This window comes from Equus quagga, chromosome 13 (assembly GCF_021613505.1).
Source record: "Equus quagga isolate Etosha38 chromosome 13, UCLA_HA_Equagga_1.0, whole genome shotgun sequence".
Taxonomy (NCBI): Eukaryota; Metazoa; Chordata; class Mammalia; order Perissodactyla; family Equidae; genus Equus; species Equus quagga.
In genome coordinates this window covers 40,801,027-40,821,739 of record NC_060279.1, presented here as the reverse complement: position 1 = coordinate 40,821,739, position 20,713 = coordinate 40,801,027, and the positions used below count along the sequence as shown (strand labels likewise).

The window sequence follows — 20,713 nt, the reverse complement described above, 5'->3', positions numbered from 1 at the left end:
CTCCTGTCCTGCTCCACAGTCTGGGTGGCACCTGCCTGTGTCTGAATATGTCCCCCTGTCACTACCTGGCTGGTCTGGCTCCTGTCTTGACTGTGGGTCTCAGTTCTTCTGGTCTGGCCATACATGGACTCCTGGGGCTGGGTGCCAGTGCTTCCTGTCTGATGGCTCCTTTCCTGCTCCATGGTCTGGGTGGCACCTGTCTGGGTCTGAGTTATGGTTCCACTCATGGTCTCACTTGTCTGGTGGGCTCTGTCCTGTTCCCTGGTCTGCGACTGTCTCTCTGACCCCAGCTCTCTTGTCTGAGGACCGTTGTCTTCCCCTACTCTCTGGGGCTGCTCTACATGCCCCCTGCTTTGTGTCTGCTGGCTCTCTCTCTGCTGTCGCTGGGACTCAGACTGCTTGTCATGGTCACTGACCTGAGTAGAGCTGATGTCCTGACCCTGAGTCTGAGTCCCAGTCCCACCCTGCCCTCTGGAAGCCTGCTCACTCTGTCCACCACTGCTCCCCTCATGACGCTGTCCTTTCCCAACCCTTCCCACTTCAGTGCTGCTTCTCCGTCCTTCCCCCAGCTCTTGTGAGGCCCCAGAGGGGTGGCTTCCAGACTCTTGAGATCCACATGCCCCCTCAGGACTCTCACTCAGTGTCTTGAAACAGGCCTGGGCGACTTTAAACACCAAGACCAGGAACTCCTTGAATTCCACAGTTCCCGTGTCATCTTCGTCCAGCAGGCGCAGGACTTCGTCCACAGTGGCCGGATCGTGGGGTTTCTGGGGAGAAGATGAAGCTAAGTCAGCTTCCCTCACGTGAGGAGGACTTGGGCAGGCCGGTTCACTCAGCTTCCAGGCTTCCCACCCCCGAGCCTGGGAGCTGGCCCTCTCTGGCCCCACCACTGCACACATATTGCTATAGCAGCACTGACACGGAATCGTTTTCATTTTTCAGTCCTGTCTCTCTCCCTCAAGCCTAGGAAGCACCCTTTGTTTTGTATCCCCTGTGTCTGGCACACTTTCTGGCCTGTAGGAGAATCGGATAAAGATTTAATGGAGAATGAATAAATGATGGGCTCATAATGATTCTTTGGGCAGGCTCTGCCCCTGGCCCTGGGCAGCAAGGCCGTATTCTCTCCAGTGAGCCCAACTTCAAGAGAAGCACAGCGGGAACATGGCCCCCTGGGAATTCTCTGAGATCCTTGCTGAGGCTCAGGTGTTTTCCCAAGATAGGGTGGGTGGGGGTCCAGTGGGGCCATGGGTTGCCCTGAGCACGCGTAAGCAGCATCCTTCTGTGCCCACACACTCCTGTCCCCGAGACCTTCATCATCCTGATTGCTTTAGCTGCAAACGAAAGGCAGCACAGGTGGGGAGGTACATCAGGGCCCTGGTTCTGGTTAGTGAGGGAGGGGCTCGCAGAGTCTCCCCCCACTGTTAACAGCCTGCTCTCCAAACCTCATTTCTGATGTGATCACTCAGCTGTTTTTGAGCCACTGCTTTGTGCAAGGCATAGGGCTATGCTGCCAATGAATGCTTATTAATGATGATCAAATTTCCATTAGACATAGGAAATGTTACTGAATCAGATCTAAGAAGCAGCAGAAAGTAGCAATTATTTTTGTTTCTAGAATATTCAAAGGCTCTGTTCCTCCCTGAGTTGTCCCTTTAGAGTCCTTTTACTTTGTTTTCAAATTAGAATTAATTGAAGTCAATGTATTTTCTTGAAGGACCAGGGCCTGTCAACTCCCGTGACCATCTCTTCATCTTCTCTCTCTTTGCCTGCACAGCTGCTTTGAGGCCCAAGGCCTGGATTCAGCGGCTGCCTTCTCAATCCCTGAGGCAACGTGTCTGCAGGCAAACTGGCCTTCTGTCTCCTCTGCTGCCCCCTCCCCACCTGGCTGTGCGCCTCATACCACGATGACGTCAGCAAACTCATGCTCCAAGAGCCTTTTCAGCTCGCCCCGGCTGAGAACCGCGCAGTCGCCCTCCGTCCTGGCGTAGCGTTCGAAGGCTTCGATGATCCCGTTAATGTTTCGCAGTAACTGAGGCATCTTTGGAGTCAAGCTGGAGACAGAAGAAAAGCCCCCTTGGGGGCTCCACAGTCAAGCTCAGCCGTTTCCCTGGGAGGACTTCTGCTTCTAGTCCTTCCTTGCAACTTCAGCTCTGCTCCTGGGCTCTCTATGTCTTCCTTCCTCCTTTTCTACACAATGTATTTTATGAACGTGAAGGAGGAGCACATCATGGTGAGAGGCAGGCTCCTGAGTGAGGATTTACATGCCATCTCCACCCCCTACCCCGTCAGGCGAGCTGCAGCATCGGACAGGTTGCTGTGCCTCTCTAGCCCCAGTTTACTCATTGTGAAATGAGTAAGGTAACAGTAGTATTTATTTTCTAGGATTATTGTGAAGATTAAAAGAGATAATTCGTATAAAGCACTTGGTGGATGCTGACTTATACTAAGTGCTCGTTATTAAATACATTATTATATTTTATACACATACATAATTTGTGTACATCTATGTACACTCTACTGCTCACAAAGCACTTTCATATGCATCATCTCTTGTAATCCTTATTATCTCTGCTTTTTAGAGGTGAGGAAACAGGCTCAGAGAAGTTAAGTGCTTTTCCCAAGGCCACACAGTTTGTAAGGGACCAAGAAATCCTAGGACTCATATTTCCTGAACCCAAATGCAATGAGCCTTCTAGATTGCACCCCATGGGCAGGGTAATTCGTTTGCCTATTACAGGGTGTTAGGGTCCTGGGAACACCAACAGGTAGTAAATACATATGTGAGTCAACCCCTGCCTTGGGTGGGGGCCCAGCAGGAACCCCAGGGACCCAACTCTGCCCTTTCTCCTTCGTTTGGGAAGGTATTCAGGAAGAGGCTGGGCTGCCACCTGTTGGGAATGCTCGGGGGTGGGGGGTGCCTTCCCTGAGTGGGAGGCCTTCCAATTCTGAGAGTCCAGGTTTCTCTGAATGTGACCTCTGTCCTCAGCCCTGGGACCCGTAAGGGAGGTCAGCCTGCTCATAGGGTGTGGCTCTTTCCAGCCCACAGCCCTGGTGGCCTGCGAGGAATGGGTCCCAGCTGAAGGGAGAGATTTTCTTTCTCAGTAGCGAGGGATCCTGGTGCAGATTGAAGTGAGTCCAGGGTGTGGCAGGATGGGCAAGAGGTAGGAGACCTGGAGATGCATGAAGCTGAAGCCTCGGAGAGACCAAAAGGAGGAGATGGTCTCAGAGATGGCAAGGTTCCAACACAGGGGGAGATGGAAGGCTGCAGAAGCTGGGAAGCCAGGGGAGGGGGTACCATGGAGATGGAGAGGAGAGGGCAGAGGAAGAGGAAGTCCTGGTGAGAGAAGCAAGAGAGTGGGAAAGGAAGGAGTCTTGGCACTGAGAAAGGAGGGCAGTGCAGCTGGAAGGATCTGGAAGGTTACAGACCTAGGTGGTCTCTTCAGGGAGTGTCCTTTCTATGATCTGGTGGCCAAAACTTTCAGGCAGATTTTGCTTTCTTTCATACAGCAAGGTACAAAACTCAGAATATTGCACCTCAACAGAGATAGGAAAAGATGCTAGTTTTTTGTTTTTGTTTTTTACCACATGGCAGACCTTAACCACTGACCTATAAACAATAAAAATAGCAAGGTTACACTTCAGATCCCTTAGAATAAATCCACAAACTCTTCTTGCCTAAATATGGCCCTGGGAGGGGGGAGGGCCGCCGTGTGAGCCCCTTCTTCCACGAGGAGTTTCAACCCTGTTGTCAGGTTGGCAGAAGTAACCTGATTCTGGTCTCACAGACTCTCAGCACTGCAAAGAGGCTTCCAGAACCTTAAGAACAAGAGACCTTTGCTGATCCAGGAAGGCACGTGGGTGGTTCTGCTGTGGCTGCCAACAGCCTCCCAGTAAGAGGAACTGCTTCGAGGTCCGCTGCAGGAGGAGAGAGCCGATTGCTTCAGGAGAGCATCCTGCCCCACGAGCGCCGGCTCTGGTTTGCCCTGGTTTGCCTGAGGCACAATCAAAAGGGACACTTTCTACCCACAACCAGCACTGACAACCTAGGCTGTATCTGACAGCCTGGTTTTATGTGCTCAGAACACCAAGACACTGAGAATGAGAAAGAGGTTCCTCAGGAGGAGACTTACCTAATGCACAGGCAGGATGCAGCAAGTGGCTGTTAAGCGGTGTGTGGCGTGCCTGGTGAGCGGGGCAGGAACCTTTTATAGGGGATTTAATCGAGGCTACTGTTTTAGATGGAAGGTCCCCACCCCACAGGAAGGCTTGATTCATCCCAGGCTCGGCCCAGCCCAGCCCCACCTCCCTTCTTCTCCGTTTCACCTGCTGACACGTGCCTGCGTGTGTCTAATTAGCAGGCCCCTCCTGCCACATTTGGTGCCCTCTCTCCACCTCGTCTCTCCCTGGTCTGTCTCCTCATGACAAGGAGGCTCCTTTCAACGTGATGGGCTCAGCAGAGCTCGGCACAGGTTGGGGTTCCTGGTGAACATTCCTTGTCTGCATGTGGCTGCACAGTCATGGGACTCCTTTTTTTTATACAAAGATTCAAGAACGTATCCATCTATTGAGGGTTATCCTTCTCAAAGGGGTCACCTTTGGAGGCTATACATGTTTTCCTGCTGATGTTGTAATTGCTTAGAACATTCTTGGAATTCTTGTTTGGGAATTGCCTTTCATACCAAGTTTATGAGACATGCAAGAAATCCAATCTCATATCTTTGTGATTAGGCCTCATTTTTGATGAAAACGACTAAGGCCAATTACCCGCCCACCCCCCCCCCCCCCCCCCCATCCTGTGGATAGATAGCATTTTGTGGTTGATGGGAGAAGAGGCTTAATGTGGTTGTGTACAACCCCTTCGTTGCAAAGACAGGGAGCTAAACTGGTCGACTCATCAGCAAATATTTATGGAGAGCCTGCTGCATTTCAGACACAGAGCTAAGGCCTGAGGGATAGAGTTTTGAACAGGATGGCGGCAGTTTCAACTCTCACAGAGTTTACAGCCTGGCAGTCCCAGGAGAAAGTCTCCAAGAGGGTAACAGTAATGGTAATTACTGTTTGATTTGATTTGATTGTCATTGCCATCTCATTTCGTTGGATCCTCATGACAGCCCTGTGAGGTTGAATGGCTAAGCCCCTTTAATAAATGAGGATGATAAGACTCTCTGGAGAAGTGGCCACTCAGTGAAGGAGGGGTGGGGCTGGACCAGAGCCCCTCAGCCTCGGGCCACGGTTCCCTCTATTATAACACTCTGCCACTTATTCTTCTCTCTGTGACTTTTGGCACTTTACAAACATCAAATTTGTCCTCCATGGATGAAGAACAACCATCCTTGAGGATGCTGAGAAGGAAGCATTCTGAGCTCTGAAGCTAAGTCCCAAAGGGGCTCCTAAGCAGCGCTGTAGCAGAAAGTACATGTAGCTTCTTGAGTGACTCTTTGGATGAGGAAAGCCGTCTTCTTACTCCTCGTTTACACGTGAGCATGCAGCACACAGGAAAGGCAATGACAGTCAGGATGGGAGGGTGCAGGAAGGGCCTTGGTTGCGGTGACTGGCATGGCGAGGGCAGCCCTGGAGCCCTCACAAGGGTCAGTGTGGGACAAAGGAGGGGTGAGATGCAGACTGCAAGAGGGGCTGTGGCAGGCTCTCTGGTGGGAGAGCTCTGTCTGCAAGGGGATTGGATGCTCCAGTCCTGGGTGGGGGAGGGGGCAGAGGTTGCTATGGTAACTGGTCAGGGTTAGGAGAAGGTCAGCATGAGAGGGGGAAGCTGGGGAGCAATAGATTAGGGAGTTAAGCAGACAAGACCTTTCTTCTGTGAATGATGTGCTAAGGCTTATCTGAAGGGGTTTAGAACTTACCAGAAAGGTTTGGTAACTAAGAGAAAGTAAGTTAGAGAAGTGACAAGCCAGGTGTATTACAGATGAGGTACTATGAAGCATGTATCATTACATCCAGTTTACAGATGAAAAAACTGAGGAACAGAGAGGTTAAGTAAGCTACCCCAAATCACGTACCTAGAAAGTGATAGATCTGAATCTGAACTTAGGTCTGCCTGCCTCCAAAACCCGCATCTTTCTTCACGCCTGTGGCAGGACTGAGTCTGTGGGGAGGTTGGGAGGGGGAAGAGCTAGGGCTTCAGAGGAGTAGAGGTAACTGAGGTGCATGTGTGTACTGGGTGGAGGGAGGTTGGCTGGAGAGGGTGGCTGGGGCTGGGGGAGATGAGGAGGTGGGAGAGACTGGGACTGACAGTCTTTAATTGAGTGTGTAAATTTGTTAGTTTGTAAAGTTTGTGACGAGTTGCTATAAACGAATGACTTGACTTTGTGGTTACATCTCCTGGGTGTGCTGGGGGGCAGAGAGAGGCCAACAAGCCATTAGAAGTTGAGTCAAACACTTATCCTCTGCTCACTTGCGTTGGAGTAAACAGAAGTCTCAAAGAAGCAAATTCACTTTTGTACTTTGATTCCTTCATACACACGTACTCAGAAATTCATTGCTGACCTCGACTTGATTTGTTTCTACAAGTATCTAACAGCCGGTATCTGCTATACGTCGTGAGCTACAAATGAAGACTAAAACTCTGCTTTCCAGGAAATCAGTCTAATTGGGAGACCAGGCCATGCACACCAACAATAAATATCTAATAATGGAAGATGCAATGTTGTAAAGTGTTAAATCAAAGAGCCTGCTCACCAGACACCTTCACTTCCACCTAGGAGACAGAATGGTGATATGGGACCAGGGCCTGGCAGTGGAGAGTGATGAGAGGGTGGCCATTCAAGGCTCCTCCCAAAAAAGCAGAAGATGAGAAAATTCCATAATCCTGGGCTTCAGCCTTGGAAGAGAACAAAAACAGGTCTGCAGGCCAGAGAGCTGTTTCCTGGAGTTGCTTGGGTGATGAGAGAATTTACCTACTCACTCATGGTCCCCACATCCTGACTGAGGGACAGGGTGACAGGCATGGTTCTTAGAGGGAAAGAGAACAGTGGACAGTTCTGGGCCTCGTATCCTCTCTCTGCCCCAACTGGAGCTTCTACTCCCAAACCTGCCCTACTGGGTCCTGGTCAGAACATCTGGAAGCCCAGAGCTCACGTTTAACCCGGGAAATGCCAGAAAGGATTAGGCAGACACCAGAGACGTGCCTGTTGACACACTTTCCAGTGACTTAGTGAGTATCTATTAGACATTCTTGCCCTAATCCCCGACCTGACAGGTTGTGTTGCCCCACTGTTTCCCGAGCCAGACAGAGAGCATGAGGCTAACACAATCATTAGCATCCTTGGTTTGGCCAGGAAAGCTGGAAGCTGCCATTTGAAAAGGAATCTGAGTTTCCTGAATCTAGGTCTCCAACCCATAGTCAGAGCTCCTAGAACAAGCAAAGAGTCCAACCTCCTTCCCACCAGGAAAAAGAGGAAATATCATGGAGGAGGAAGAGTCCCTCCTCTTCCTGCTTCACTGGTGCTCAGTCCTGGTGGTACCAAAGGTTTGTTGACTTAAATGTATTGGGAAGATACTGTAGGGGAGGAAGACATTTCCTCTACCCTCTCTGGGTTCATCTGGCCAGAGAATGAATTAAATTCACATGAGACAGAATAACAGGAAAAAATTAAACAAAGCTTTATAACACGTATACATGGGAGAGGCTCAGGCAAGCTGAGCAACTTGCCAAAATGGCTGAAGCCCCCACCTTAAATATTATATCCAGCTAAAGGCAAAGGAGGATGTTGGGGGTGGAGGGGGAGCTGATCATGGGAGATTACCACACAAATACAGTAAACAAATGCAGATTTAAGTCCTTGCCTTTGGCATTGATTAAGAGTTTCTAGAGATAAGGTCATCTGTGCTCCCATTCTTCCTGGTACAGAGAGGGAGACAACTTTACAGATGGAGATTTCTCTTACAAATGTAAATGTCTCTTAACAAAATGTAAGTAAATTCTACTTTTCAGTTGCTTTCCTGTCTGCAGTGTATTAAAAGCAACCAGCCCCAAATAATCCTCATGCCAAAGAGGCATATCTTGGGGTGGCCAATTCCAGGCCCCCACAATACATTTCCTGCTACGTCTTTATTCCTATCATAATCTCTGGTCAAAAGTATGGACCTGTCATTCCTACAAAACCCGAGCTCATGCTGCCTTCTTGCCTTCCTTCAAGCCCTTCTTTCTGCCTCGAATGTGTTCCTCTCCAAACCCTCCATGGAAATGGCCTTCTTCCATTCAGAGCAGCTCAAACACCACTGATTCCATAATGTATTTCCAGATTATCCTCACCAGATGGAATGTCTCTTAAACAGCTTGCCCTCAATGGTCATTTGTTGGTGCATCTTTATAGCCTTTATTTTATTCTACCATCATTATCATTTCTTATCTATTTGCTTAATCATCCTTTCTTGATCATGCCCCTCTTTGAGGACAAGGCTGGTTTGCAGTAAATGTGTGATGACTTGACATGGAAGCCTTGTCATTCTTCAGGAGAACACGGCTTTCCCCTAAAAGCATGAGGGCTGGGTGATGTGTCCCCCACACCATGCCTGGCCCCATATGCCATCCCACTAGAGCTACTGGGCTTCATCCCTGTTCTCATGGGGATAGAGTGGGATAGCTCAGCATCCAAGGCTAAGGGAAGCCCAGGATCAAATGCGGAAACATTCCAATGCACCTCTAGTCAGGACGGACTGGATTTGCGCTCGTCTCCGGAAAACCCTACAAACCTGTCTGTGCTGGTCTCCACTAGGGGTTGGTCTACTTTTGACTATTTCCTCCTTCATTGATCAGAGCACCTACCCTCCCAGGGAGGTAGCCAGGATTAAAAAGTGATGACAGGGTGTTCTGAGCACACTGAATGACAAAGGAAGATGAGGGTGTGCAAAGGTGAAAGTCATTAAGTAGGGATTACTTGTGCGGCTTGGAAGACAGTCCTTATTTAACAGAAGAGGGTAGGGTGCGGTGGGCCATGGGCCTCTGGGGTCATTCTAGGGGCCACTGGCTATTAGTAAATTTACACATTCATTATCTTCAGACCAGCTGGATGTCAGGAAGACAAGAAGGCACACAGGCATGGTTCTTATCTTCAGGGGTGGAAAGAGACCAGCACAGCTCCACACATCACTGGCTCCAGGGCTGGAGGAGATTCCTTAACCTCTCTGAGCCTCAGTTCTCTGATCTGTAAAATAGTAATAAGCTCTGTTTACACCACTTGGTTACTCTGAGGTTAAAAATACACAGCGGGTGTGAAAGTGCTTTGTAAACTGATGAACACTAGGACGTGGGTGGGGTGTTACTGTTGTTATTGAGGTAGTAGTAGTGAGCAGTCCTTTTGAACACAGAGAAGAGGAATGCGCGCGAAATTGCTGTTCAATTGGATCAGTCTACCCTTTAAGAAACACAAATCTATAAATAATAATTAATACTTCTTGTAAAATCCAAAAACAAAAATTAGAAAAAGCCAGTGGCTGATTATTCACTAGCAAAAGGATGCTTATTTTCCCACAAAAGGATTTACCACAGACTTCTTTCAATTACCTTTGTATTTGTTTATACACCATTAACTATTTCAAAACAAACAAATATAAAGCTAATATTAGCAGCCATTATTTACAGATCAATGCAAAGTGAACCCATAGTTGTCTATGAGACAGCAGGAAGTAATATTCCATATACACAACTTTTGTGGTGCAAAAAGCTGGACGCAGCCTTGCAGGGAGGCTGCCTCCAGTACCTGCATGTAGAGCTGCTGTGGGACGCCCCCGGCAGTGATTGAGTGTCGCGCTGCCCAGTCCTCCCACCTGAGTGCTAAGAACCTGCTTACACTCCCTGAGTCCTGAATCGAAGATTTCCGATGCCTGGTGGCCTTTGCAATTATTGTGAGGGCTCCATGAATCCACATGCCTGCCAACCACTGGCGTATAAGGAATACTTATCTGGCACATGTGTGTGCTATTATTTTTCAAATATATGCAGGTCAAGTGGCAGCAGTGGCCAAAACAGAAGTCCCCTTTCTCCAAGCACACCAGTGTGGGCCTGACCACTGGACCAGAGTCCCTGACCATCTTGGGGAGCTGGTCATGGGCAAGGCCTGGAAAGCTGGATGGTGGTTGTGACCCGAATGGGTGCCAGCACTGCGCTGAGGTGACTCCCCACACCTGATATCTTAACTTCTCACAAACACCCGAAGGATTCTTTTCATTGTTCCCTTGTTTCATAGGAGGCACTTGAGTTTCAAAAAGGCAAAGTGACATGTCCAAAGACACAAGTTTTGGGTGGGGATAGGACTGGTGCTATGATTTTTATTCCATACACACCATTTGCCTCCAAGGTGGGTTGCGGGGAGAGTGGGGGGCATGAACACCCATGAGTGGTCGATAAAGTATTTTACGTCAGCATGCAGCCCTCTTTCACAGCCCCCGGAGTTGTGTGGGAACAAGGGCCTGGGTGGACAGTCACACTCAGGAATACTGGCCTGTGTCAGGGTGGCCCCACAGGAGGGCCAGTCCTCAAAAGCAGCTTTCTGAGACGTGGGAGCTGAGGCATCATGTGGGATCACAGACAACGGACGGTCTTAGCCACCTCCTTTGCTGTCGTCAGCCAAGAACTTGGGGCCTCCCTCCCTGCTTCTGAATCTCTCCCTTCTTAGCCTGTCCTTTGGCAGGCATGACCTTTTTTGTTGTTGTGAAAATGGAAAACGGAGGGCTTCGCAGGCCAACCGATCTCCGGATATCCTGGTTCTACCACTTACCAACTCAGAGACTTAGGACAAACCCCTTAACTTCTCCGAGCCTTGGCTCGGCTCTAAAGATGGAGCTTACGTAATTAATGCCTCTTCCTTCATGCAGGGTGTGTAGAGTAAATAAAATAATGAGTCTTAAATGGTTTTCCTGATGACTGTAAAAGTAGGCTCTCAGTAATAAATGTCTGATGTCAATTATGAGGACGTGTCGAGACCTCTGATGATAACAGAACACAGCTGTTCAGGACTAGGCTCAAAGTCCTTGCACAAGCCAGCTCGATGTGGCTAAACAGAAAAACCAGAGGATCCTCTGATCATGAGGGAGGTCTGTACTAGTTTCTAGAACATAACGCAGTTGAAATATGAATATGTGTGTGTGTTCATCTGTAAAAGGTAAATCTCCTTATATTTCAACATGTCTCTCTCTTCAGAAGCAAAATAGGACCAGAAGTAGTTTGAATACGTGGATAAAAATTCCGAACATAGAGCAACTTGAAATGGAAAGCCAGAAAATTCTCTGTGATTTCCGAAAGGAAATTCCACATCCATTCCACAAGGATGTGACTATTTGGAGGCTGACAAAGAAGAGGTTCAGCGGGTGACACAGGACCAGAATAGCCCGAGAAGGAAAGCCAGAGAGGACCACCCCGGCGCGGTTCGCCCAGTCCTCGGTGAGGAGGGCTCCCGGTAACCCCGGAAGCGCTCTGTGAATTGTTTTGTAATTTGTTGTGAATACAGTTTTGCTTAAGTTAATATTTTTATCAAAGTTCAAGTCATTTATACAGTAACGTGGGTTCCATCATTTTTACTAAGCCTTTTTGCTGTCCATTCCTAAGATCCGAGTGAAAAGAAGCCCCGAGGTTTTACTGGGGATGGAGTCCTGAGCGGCGCGGGAGGGGCCCGCGGGCGGCTGCCGGCCGATGGGGTGCAGACCCGTCCCCGGGCTGCAGTCCAAATCCTGCCCCTGGCTTGTTCCTATCCGGATGGGCGCACGTTCACAGGCGCTCCTCCTCCTGGAATGCAGCTTCCGCTTGCCTTGTCTCTCTTTGATCCCACTGTTGCCAGGTGGCAAACCAAACGCGGAACCCTGCAAGGTGTGAGGCGAAGTCCTCAAGGTGCCTCGTCTGGGAAGGGAAGGGCCGACGCTGCGCCACCGTGAAAGGGGGTGTGATTTTCTTTTGTTTCTTCCTTGAGGAACGTGTGTTCTTACTTCCAGGCACTAACAGTCCTCCGACTGGTTTTTTGGCCATAATGCTAACTGTCCCTACAGGCGGTGAAGAAGATATAGGCCGTGATAATTACAGGCTGGCTCACCACTCCCGGGAGGCTGTGAAACGGAGCCTGGTGCTGGAATCCTTCTCACTGGTGTCTTCACCTGGTCTGTGTATTAGTCAGGGTTCTGCGGAGAAACAGAACCAATAGAGAGAGTTTATTTTAAGGAAATGGCTCACATCATTGCTGGGCTGGCAAGTCTGAAGTTCACACAGCAGGCTGCCAGCCTGGGAATTTTGGCAAGAGTTGTAGTCTTGAGTCCAAAGGCAGTCTGAGGGAGAATTCCCTCTTCATTGGGGGACCTCAGTCTTTTTCTGTTAAGGCTGTCAACTGATTAGATGAGGCCCACCCACATTATGGAGGATTACCTACTTTACTCAAAGTCTACTGATTTAAATGTTAATCACATCTAAAAAATGGCTTCACAGTAGCATCTAGACTGATGTTTGACCAAACACCTGGGCCCCATGGCTAGCTACGATGACATTAAGTTAACCATCACCCAGTCTGGGTACTCTGGTTTCCCCAGTCCTGGCCTTTCACAGTCAAGGGTTCTCCCTCTCCCCGCCCTGATTTCTTAGTAAATCATCAGTTCCTTGTATCTTGGTCTGGACTTTTATTTTTTCCTTATTAAAAGTACTAGAGGTACATGAAAGAAAATTTAGAAAAAGCATTATTCTAACACCACCCATGAGAAACAATCATTGGGCTGTGTGTCCTGCCAGTCATTGTGCTGTGCGTGCATAAGCAGGGATAATAACGGCTAACACACTGTGTTCCAGTTATGAACTCACTCAGTCCTCCTGGCATCGGTGAGGTAGGTACCATTATTATTTCTATGATAAGTGAGAAAAACAAGGCACAGAGAAGTTAAGTGACTTGCCCAAATCCACACAGCTTGTGAAGGGCAGTTTCAGGGTCAGACCCAAGTGCTCTGGCTCTGGAGTCTGGGCTTTTAATCACTTCGTTATAGTGGCCCCGGATACACATATTTTTCTATAATATGGGGATTATTCTAAATACAGTATACTGTTTATTTTTACCTGATTTTCATAATTAACTTTTAAGGTCATTAAATAATCTTCTGCGTTTCTACATCATATTTAGTTGTAGCAAAGAATTCCACTGAATGGAGGTGCTGTTCCTTATTTCATTATTCCCTTCTTTAGCTAGTTAGCTTTCCTCCTTTTTTTTTCTTTTGTAAAACATGTAATGTGAATATTCCTAGACATATATTTTTGTGCCACTCTCTCCAAAGGGAGTTCCCATTCCCGTAAGGTCCAGCCTCTACAAACCCCTGGATATCATTTTATAATTTTAAAAAGTCCCCATTTTACTTGATGACATCTCAGGGCTGTCATTTGAATTCCTTTCATTGATTGTGAGGAGAACATCATTTTTCCTCCACGTGTTTATTGACCATTTGTATTTTATATATAAATTTTTGGTTCATTTCCTTTATTTTCCTAGAGATGGAAAATTACAGTCTTCTAAACTAGATCTTTTCTTGTGACAATCACTTTTAGACACTGTTTTCTTCATCCTCTGGTGATGTCCTCTTGTCTTCTGTCGTCTCTAGACCCTGGAGCCCAGGGGGATTTTCTAGAAACTCACCGACCTTCCCGATGGTATGAGCTAGCCGCCAGCAGTCCTGGCAGGCTCTGGGAGAGGCTGGTGAGGATTCCTCTGGAGGACAAGTTGTTCAGCCCCTGGAGGGGGCATGAGGAAGAGGAGGGTGTGGGGCTACTGCCATCTGCCTGATTCCCTGAGGCCCAAGCTCTGGGCTGGAGGTGGCTCTGGCGTAGCGGGGAGGCTCTCTGCTGATGGAGCCGCGGTCCTGCCTTTGAGGCCAACTTCTCCCACAACTCCCGCCCCTCTCTGGGCCTCAGGGACTCATCTGAAAAGCAGGGGTGGTGATGGCCCTCCCGTAGGGTGTAGCAAGGACAAATGTGAATGCGTTTTGCAGATGGTTCTCAAATTATAACGAAGGCAAAGTTATTTTTATTTTGAGCTGTAATTGTGGTCTGGTTCTTCAAGGAAAGAGTTGGGTGGTTTGCGGTGAGGATGTCCAAGTTTGTCATATTTGGAGAATGTTTGGCATTTTTGGGTGGGATCTGCTAGTGACCTCCCCACCCCATGCTCTCTGAGTCTCAGTCTCCTCCTCTGTAAAGTGGGGACCATGGTACCAACCTCGCTGGGCTATGTGAGGATTACATGAGTTAATCTATATAAAGCAGTGAGATTATCCATTGGCACCTAGTGAGAGTTATATGGATTAACTCGTTAAATCCTCGCACAATCCAGTGAGGTAGGTATTGCTTTATCATTACTTTACAGGGGAGGACACTGAGACTAGGTGGGTGAAGTGGCCAGCCCAAGGTGGCACTTAATAGTGGCTTAGCTAAATATACATCCAGGCGGTCTGTCCTGAGAGTCCACATTTCTAACCACTGTCCTATACTGCCACTATCCTGTACTGGGATGGGGAGAAGAGGCGGGTAAGGAAGGAGAGAAACCTGGCCATAAGTTAAGATGACTGTCAAGCTTCCTTCATGCTTCTCAGCCCCTCCTTGCACAGTCTCCTCCAGCCACACCTCCTCCAGGAAATCTTGCCAGGTGAACCCCACCCATGTGATCACTCTTTTTCCCCATCTACTTTCAACTTATCAACCTAGTTGTCTGCATGGTGCTTTGTAATGCCTTGAACATTGTTATTCAATTCACTGGGCATGTATCAAATGCTTAGAACACAGGGCTAGAGCCATGGGGCATGCAGACACAGAAGAAACACATTTCCTCCCTGCCAGGCGTTTATAACCCTGTCAGGGACGTAGAGAAAGACGGTCATACGAAATACCAATGAAAGAGAAATTGAGATCAGTGTGGTAAAAGAATTATGACCCGTGTTCTATAGAAGTGTGGGGAAAATAAAGCTTAGTTCAGACTGGGGATGGGTACGCCGGGAAAGCGTCACAGGTCATGCATTTGCACTGGGTCCTGAAGGATGGCTCCGGTTTTAAGAGGCAGTATGATGGGAGAGCAATCAGTGAAATAGAGCAGGAGTAAAGACCCAGCCTGTAAACTATGCCCCGCTGATGCAAGGCAACATCGTCAGTGCTATTGTAGCAGCTTTGTGGTTATGAGTAATGGGAGCAGGAGCTCTTTGTCCTTGAGACTTGTTCATGTGTTTGCATCCCATTTAAATCATCAACAGAGGTCCTGCGTTCTGTGCTCTTGTTCTGCATTTCCCCCGGCTGACGCGTGGCTCAGAGCTCCCTTCTCCTGCAGGGACAAACTGCAGAGAGGTTGGTTCTGTCCTCTGATCAAGTGCTTAACTGCGTTGCTCCCAGCTCCCTGGTCTGATACGGGTGTCCCTCTGGGCCGAAGTGAGGGAGCCCTGCAGTGCCTGCATTCTACTCAGTGCCTAAACTTTTTGCTTGTGAACCTAGTGAGGCTGTTGCCGCCCCCTGGTCCCAGGAAAGCATCCAGCTGTGTTGCTTTGGGTCGGTCTGGGGTCTGAGGTCTGGCTTCAGGTAATAGGTGCTGGAGGCTTGAGGTTAATGTGAGGAATAGAAATATTAGACCACCTCTGAGTAGCAGGGAACTTTTCCTGGACAATAGTTTTTCCTTTTCCCATTCGTCCATCAGCCCATCCAACAAACATTTGTTTAATCCCTTCTCTGTGTCAGGCAGTGAACTTGGTGCTGGGGACCCAAAGAGCAAAAAACACAGTTCTTGTCCTCAAGCTCGGGGTCTAGTGATGTGTGATCATGCAATTACAGCACTGAGTACTTTGATCAAGGAAGCACAGAGAAGGGCCACCCCACACAGAATGAGGGTTAGGGAGCTGGCAATTCTGAACAGAGTCTCAGTGGACAAAAGGGAGATGGGAGAGGAAGTGCAGACAGAAGGTACAGGAGAAGGTGAGGGCATGGGGTGCCCAGGGACACTTGCTGGGGCCGAGAGAGGGTTGGGGGGTGGAGGCTGCCAAGCTAGGTGACTGGACAAGGAAGACAGACCCAGGTCACGAAGGTTCTTGTGCGCCATGCAGTAGCATTTGGATGCTACTCTCGGGGCCCTGAAGGGTTCTGAGCATAGAAATGACTTGTTTGGCTCTGCACTGTATAAAGAAAACTCACTGTAGTGAGGAAAATGCAGTGGTGGGGGCAGGAGTGAGAGCAGGGAGGCCGTGAGGAGGCTGTTGCAGTGGTTCAGGAAAGAGAAGATGAGGACCTGGCCTGGGCAGGGGGAGGGAACTGGAGGTTGGGAGAGAATTGAGAGGTACTGAGGGGGTAGAATCAACAGGACATGCCTATCAAGTGGATGTGGGTGGGGAGGACAGGGAGGAGTCAACGATGACTTCCAGTGGTCTGACTGTGGCTTCCACTGGGTCGCTGGGGATGCTCTTCGCTGAGTCAGAGAACAGGAGGAGGAACAGCTTTGCATCAGGCCTGCGGGCAGAGAGGTGAGTTGAGTCTTGGGCATGTTGAGTCAGCTGGAGATAGGGCACTGGAGCTGAGGGGATGTCAAGGCCTATAGCAGAATTTGGAAATCTTTGGGATATAAGTTTTAGGTAAAAGGCAAAGGGTATTGGGTTTGAGTGGAATGTATGAAGCAGATCAAGAAGAACATTTTAAAGAGAGTTGGAGACGAGCAGAAAGAGTGTATCCAGGAGAGCATAAGTGTGGCCCGTGTTGAAGAGATGCAGTCAGACAGACTGGAAAGGGCCTTGGAGCTGGCAATATGGGAGCACAGCTGGCTCCAGGACCGCAGATTTTGAAGAATGGGAGGAGAAGTCAGAATACAGTGTGTTGGGTGAGTGGGAGGTGATGAGGGGAGAGAGAGAGGCATCTTGTTGAAATAAGTTTGCCTAAGAAGGTAAGGCCAGAGAGAGGGGTGGAGAAGGGAGAGACCAGTCGAGGAAGAGTTGCTTTAGAATGGGAAAGCCTTGGTCATGCTCTTGTGTTGAGCGGAAGGAGTCAGTGGAGAGGAAGGTAGAACATAGAAAGCCTGTGTCACCATGCTTAGGGGAATCCCAGAGGGGCCTTGGCCACAGGGGCTGCAGGGAACTCCAGGCCCTGTAGGTAAAGCAGCCTTCTGGCCTGACAGGCTACCGTGCTGAGCCCCTCTGCTGCCACCCAGGCCTCAGTTCCCTCCATGCTCTACCAGTGGGCTGTGCTGGATCTTTGTTCTACAAAACTGGCCCCAGCTGGCTGCAGAGCTGATGGGACCTAGTCCAAACCTCCTTTTGTCTCCACAGCTTCAGCCTGTATTTAGCAGCAGGAAGGTTTCCTTGGGTCTCTGCTGCCAACTGCCACAGTTGTGGAGTAAGGTGGATCATGAGACAGGCCTGGCACAGGGCATCCAGGTTAAAGCTTCAGGCGTTGGTTCTGAGCCACGCAGAGGCCTGGGCTAAACCACCAAGGGCCTGTGGTCAGGCTGCCACCTAGTGTTGAGCCAGCTGTACAGCAGGGAGGCCTCTACAAGGCCCCAACCATGAGTAGGGAGAGGCCAGAAGCAGGGAAAACCAGACACCAGCAGAGAAGTCAGACTTCAGAGAGGACTCGGCATCCTGAGCAAGAGAGAGAATGTAATTCAGGTGGTGAAGACAAACAACGAAGTAACCCGTCAGCCTGCGGCCGGAGGCCAATAACTCAGTGCAGAGTTCTAGTTTACAAGGACGCTCCCTCTCATTCAATCCTTGGAATCCTCCTTCATCCTTCTCGAGATGTGGTGTGTCCCTGGAAGCTTCAAAATATTTGCCCGTGTCCATTGCCTAGTAAGTCGCAGAACTGGCATTTGAAAGGGGGTTTTCAGACTTTGAGAAGTGGCTGGTGGGGGGGCAGGCACTGAGTTTCGTTTCATTTCAGGAGCAATAGGAACAGTCGAGGCAGACGTAAGCATGAGGTGTGGAGGGTCTGGGCAAAACTGAGCGATGGGGCCCTGTGCCTGGTTGGCCTGGAGGTGGAGAGGGAGGCTTGGAGGTGAGAAGCCCCACCACTGCCCAGGATGTGTGCAAATGGCTACTGGGCTTGAGGAGAGGTTTGCTAGTGAGGCAGGCCCCAGCGAGTCCTGCGTGGGAGCCAGGAGAGCGCAGTGCCAGATGTCAGGGGCTCTGGGAGGAGGGGCCTAAGGGGTGACTGACAGGACCGTCAATGACAAGCCCAGTGAGCATCTGGCCTGCTAACGTGCAGCTGGAACAGAGGACCCAAGATCAGAGAAATGCACCAGCGAGTAGATGGGGCCCTGAGAGCAGGCAACACCGGGGGAATTGAAGCATCTCCTGGGGGGATTACAGGGGAGAAGGAGAACAGAAAAAAGCAGCCAGCCTACCTGCTTGCAGACGCCCACTTGGAAGGAAGACCGAGAGGCCTCTGGGGGTGCCAGCTGGGGGTGGGTGGGTAGGACTGCCTTCAATTCAGAGGCCCAGGTGAGAAACAGCAAGAGTGCTTTTTCCTCACCTGCCTGGACCGTGTTGGTAAAGGTGAAGGCAGCATGTGGGGGCAGGTAGCAGAGCCCTGCCAAGAGTAAGAGGACAGTGTCCTGGGTTGCACGTGTCCCCCAAGCCAGGCTGCGTCTTCAAATGAAAAAGTCACCCCCCCCCCCATTTTTTCTGAACAAGAAGGCACAATAATTTGTTCCCATGCAGGGCAGGAGAACTAAAGGGATGGAACATCTCTTTGGCCCCAGGCTTAGGGTTTGAGTGGGAAGGGAGGTGGACAACTTGGACAGGAGCCTGACAACATGGGGCTTGTCCTCCCGATGACGTTGCTGCCCTGACAGCACCCCTCAGAGGCCTCTGCAGTCCTGCTCCTCCGACCCTCCCAGTGCCCTCCAGCCCCTCTCCTGTCCACACACACACTCAATACCTCCTTGCTTCCCCATTCAAACATGACTAACTAGGTGTATAGCAAATTGGATCCTATTTGTAATCTATCAGTAAATATTAGTCAGTGACTGTGCGCCTGAACCTTTGCTACTCCCACTCAGATTGTCTTAAAGTTTTCTTTTTAATAAAACTCTGGCTATAAAGTAAGAAGAGCCTGCTATGGGACAGTCAGGAAAGGATAAGGAGGACAGTATCAATCAGATTGTCTTCTAATCAATTAAAAATAAACAACTTTGTCTCATTTTTGATGACTAGGCATTCTTTCCAGCCACTGAAGGTCCTGGTGCTGTGGTGGGTTCTGCATCGTGAGTGCTCAGTCAGGACTTGTGGGGTGGCTGCTCATTGGCTGGTGCCCAGCGAGCACCAGGCTTCCTGCAAACATTCAAAAGTACGGTGTGTGTTGGAGTGGTAGCTTGTCTGTAGCACACTGCCTGGGGAGCTGGCTGAATTCCATATAGACTTGTTTTTCCCAAGTTAGCTGGTGGCTTCCTGCCATGACAACAAGCTCAGTCCTGCAGGAGTGGGTTTGGATGGTGCCTCTGGATCCCCTGAGTGTGAGCTGACCCTGAGAGGAGTTAGTCCCTTGACAATCAGATGTTGAGTACCTACTGTGTGCCTCGTACCATGTGGGCTACTGAGGCTTTATAAAGATGAAGGCTGATGGAGATAGGATCCACAGACCAGCTGGAATGTAACCTAATACATGTGGGCCTAGAGTTAGATATAAAACATTGAGAGAGCAGAGGGGATGGCCCTGGGGGTAAGTCACTCCACGAAGTCTCCACAGAAGACTCTTCACAGAAGAGGTGGCCTGAGAGTTGAGCCTTGAAGGGCGAGTGGAGTGTAGAAGGTTGGGGGACTTAGGGCCAGGTGGAGAGAAGAGAAGCCATTCTAGGAAAAATGGAGAACAAGAACAGTGAGCTGGAGGCGTGAGGCTGAAATGCGTTCCAGGAGCACCAGGAGGACCTTCTGTGGCTTACATTTTTGTTTGAGCTGCACTGTTAAAGTGGGTGGCTGCTGCTATGTGAGCAGCGAGCTCCCTGCATCTTCGGAGGGTCCTCTCCCTGGCCCCTCCATGCTTTTCCTTGGGTCTACCTGGCAGGAAACAGGAATGTCTCCTGGTTTCGGCCAGGCCCAGTTCCATTGCCTCCTTCCCTGAAGCCTCTGGGATTATCTGGACAGATGTGGCTGCTCCCACTTCTGGGCTCTCACTTCACCCTGTCCTTCCCACTGTTATGGCCCCTTACACACTGATTGTCACTGTTTTAGGGTCTGCTTTCTCCATTAGGCTATATGTTCTTCACAGGCAGGAAACGTGCTCGGTTCGTCCCCGCATTCCTAGCATCTGGCACTGGACCTCACATAGAACACACACTCAATAAATGCTTAATGCTTCAGTTTGTTCTGTGAGCACATCCCACTCACTGAGCAGACCCTGGCTCAGTTTTCTCATCTAACCTCATTAGGGATTAATGTAAGACTCTGAGCAGTCTGATGCAGGCTAAGAAGGTTCAGGGTAGATTGTCCTCATCAACCCCAATTAGTGCTTGATTGAGAAGGTCACAGTCCAGGCTTATGTAGTGAGAATCCATTATTTAATTGATTAAAACAGGTTTTCAGTTGGCAGCTTGACAAGTGCATACTGCACAGCCTCGCCCACTCCACCTACAGGGCTAGTATGTGACAGATTTAGGTGGCAAATGCTTGGAATGCCTTGAAGATCCTGCTCCAGCCAGCCAGCTGGGTGCTACTGGGACAGGGAGGACCCTGGTGACAAATGTGACCTGATTACTGGAGCTCTTTCTTCCTAGGATGGGCCTTGGGAGCA

General features: G+C 49.6%; 1 protein-coding gene across 1 annotated transcript in view; it reads right to left on the bottom strand.

The window, feature by feature from the left end:
• The window catches only part of CRNN (cornulin), an 8,788-nt gene extending 1,280 nt beyond the window's left edge, over window positions 1–7,508 (bottom strand). The window contains exons 1-4 of the mRNA XM_046680984.1: window positions 4,131–7,508; window positions 3,833–3,992; window positions 1,901–2,051; window positions 30–767 (exon numbers count right to left, since the gene is read on the bottom strand). Of these exons, the coding sequence (XP_046536940.1) occupies window positions 30–767; window positions 1,901–2,051; window positions 3,833–3,992; window positions 4,131–4,275 (1,194 nt within the window). The 5' untranslated portion in view covers window positions 4,276–7,508. The remainder of the gene's footprint in view (window positions 1–29; window positions 768–1,900; window positions 2,052–3,832; window positions 3,993–4,130) is intronic.
• Window positions 7,509–20,713: the final 13,205 nt, after the last annotated feature.